The sequence below is a fragment of the Ornithodoros turicata genome, chromosome 4 (genome assembly GCF_037126465.1).
Source record: "Ornithodoros turicata isolate Travis chromosome 4, ASM3712646v1, whole genome shotgun sequence".
NCBI classification, from domain to species: Eukaryota; Metazoa; Arthropoda; class Arachnida; order Ixodida; family Argasidae; genus Ornithodoros; species Ornithodoros turicata.
Window position 1 is genome coordinate 31,582,608 of NC_088204.1, and position 2,563 is coordinate 31,585,170.

Consider the following 2,563-nt stretch of genomic DNA (forward strand, 5'->3'; position numbering starts at 1 on the left):
GCCTGGATCTTCTTGGGCAGAAGGGAGATTCTGGCAGAGGATATGAGATGGCCCAAGAATTCAAGAGAAGGCTTGCCAAACTCGCACTTCTGGGTGTTGATGACAACACCATGGTGTTCGAGGCGGGCAAAGACTTCGCGAAGGTGGTGGAAATGCTGCTCCTTTGTTTCGGTGACGATGAGGAGGCCATCCATGTTCGCGAAAACGAAGGGAAGGCCTCGCAGTATCGAATCATTAAAACGCTGGAACGTCTGCGCAGCGTTCCTCAACCCGAAAGGCATTCACAGGAATTCAAAGAGCCCAAAAGGTGTCACAATGGCTGTTTTCGGAACGTCCTCTGGCGCTACGGGAATTTGGTGGTATGCCTTAGTTAGATCAATTTTGCTGAAATACTTGGTCCCGGCGAGGTTCATGGTGAAATCCTGTATATTGGGCAGCTTATAGCGGTCGGGTTTCGTAGCAGTGTTCAAGGCTCGATAATCCCCGCATGGCCGCCAGTTTCCGGTTTTCTTGGGGACCATATGTAGGGAAGATGCCCAATTGCTGGAGGAGGGGCGGGTGATCCCAATAGCCAACATATGGTCGAATTCGCTGCGAGCGATATTCCACTTCTCACGGGCAAGACGACGCAGCTTGAAGTGCACCAGAGGCCCCGATGCGTTGATATAATGGACGACGTCGTGGCGAACGGGCTTCGTCCAATCAGGTGGCTGGGACAGAGAAGGGAATTCGCTGAGCACGGCAGCAAAGTGAGACTGAAGCGACGGGAGGCAGCTGACGGGCAAGGAAATGCGGGGCGTTCATCTGATGCCTGCTATGCGCAGGCCCGCATTCGAGTCAAGGAGGGTTTACGACGCACATCATAGAGCACACCAAAATGCTGCAGAAAATCTGCTCCGATAATAGCCTGGTCAACGGCTGCAATTTTGAATATCCAGGGGAAGGAATGACGTAGGCCGAGGTTTAGTGTCACTGACTGATCTCCGTAAACGGGAATGCTGGTGTTGTTGACAGCGGTCAGGTGGTAAATCGGGAAGTTGCACTTGTTCGCCTTGCTGGCCGGGAGGATACTAATCTCTGCACTACTATCCACAAGGAAGCACCGACGAGCTGCTAAGTCGGCGACGAAGAACAGGCGCTCGCCGCCTTTAGCGCTCCCCAGGAAGGTTTCCCGGCCAGGAACACGGCGGTTGGCAATTGCGAGCTTGAGCACCGAAGGAGCAGTGGTACACACAGAATGGTTGGCACGCGCTGGGGAAGGGGACATATGAAAGTGTCGGGATTGTGAACCGCGAAGGAATTGCTGGCGTCGAGGGGAGGCAGCGCCATGGTTCGACTGCGTCGAGGCGATAAGGGCACGGAGCTCATGAACGTCGTCTCAAAAAGCGGCAATTTCTCTTGTTGGCTCGGCAGGACGGGAGGGAGGCGGAGGGGCAGTCACCGAAGTGCAGGGTGCAGACACGTGAGCGGGCATTGGGAGGGTGACCTGCATGATGGCTAGTGAAGACTGCACCACTTCCAGAATCTTGTCCGCATGACGCGCCAGCTCTGTGAGCGAAAGGTTGGTTGCAGTGGCCAGTATCATCTGCACGGTAGATGGAAGGAGCTGTAAGAATAGCTCCTTGAGGACAGCTTTGTCAAAAGTGGAGGTGCGGTCACCGAGCAGGCTCTGCATATGCCGTAGAAATTGGGATGGCTGCCGGTCTCAGAGATCTTCAGTGGAGAGAGCCTGTTGGAAACGCTTCTGTTCAGATGCCATGGTGCGCTGAATGATAGCAGCCTTAAGTGTGTCGTAGGGCATAGGGCCCGACGGGCCAGAGCGCAGAGAATGTCGGTCACATCGGAAGCTACCTCGGGTGGAAGGACAGAAACGACGTGCTAATACTTCGTCGCTTGCGTGGTGATGCCAGCCAGTTGTAATTGGCATTCGACCTGTACGAACCAGATGGTAGGGTTCGTTGGCCAAAATGGTGGTAGTCTCACTGCAACGCGACTGGCGTTGCTGGCGGGTGAGGAATCCTGCACGGCAAAAGCGATCAGCAAAGGGCATGCAGTTGGATCAGCAGGGTAGTTCGGGTCACCAATTGGTGGGTTGTCACGACGAGGGATAATGAAGAGAGAACCACACAGGCTGACGCTTGGCATGAGAATGGTTTAAGGGCGGTGGAGGAAAGCTTGGGTGCGAGTGGAGCGTGTGCACTTGGCATCCCTCATCTTTCTTGGAATGCCGTGCCACTACACCTTTGTGCCTTTTCGGAGGGCAGCGTCTCTTCTGACGAATGTCATTTAGCCCCTGGGGTCGGCCCAGAAAGCAAAACAAATGTGTCACTCAATATTTGGAGTCTTAGCAGGAAAATGGAGCAAGGTGGCATTTCTCGTCCCTTGAGCTACCTACGGGGACTGGCACAGGATGTACCTGAATAACTCTTCACTGACAATCCGAGAGTGTCAACCTCAGGACATTCTGGGGATACATATCGAAGGACGAGGACACGATGACACTGTGAGGATGTCCTGGAGACCTCTGTGTTCTTGGGGTAATTAGCTCTAATTGCTAATTTAA

At 54.0% G+C, this 2,563-nt stretch overlaps 1 protein-coding gene across 1 annotated transcript; it reads right to left on the reverse strand.

The window, feature by feature from the left end:
- Positions 1–281: 281 nt before the first annotated feature.
- Positions 282–1,267, reverse strand: LOC135392289 (uncharacterized). The gene is made up of 2 exons (XM_064623006.1): positions 860–1,267; positions 282–710 (listed from the first exon to the last, which is right to left on the reverse strand). Exons 1-2 carry the CDS (start codon positions 1,265–1,267, stop codon positions 282–284), a joined length of 837 nt encoding a protein of 278 aa, XP_064479076.1.
- Between the last annotated feature and the right edge of the window lie 1,296 nt (positions 1,268–2,563).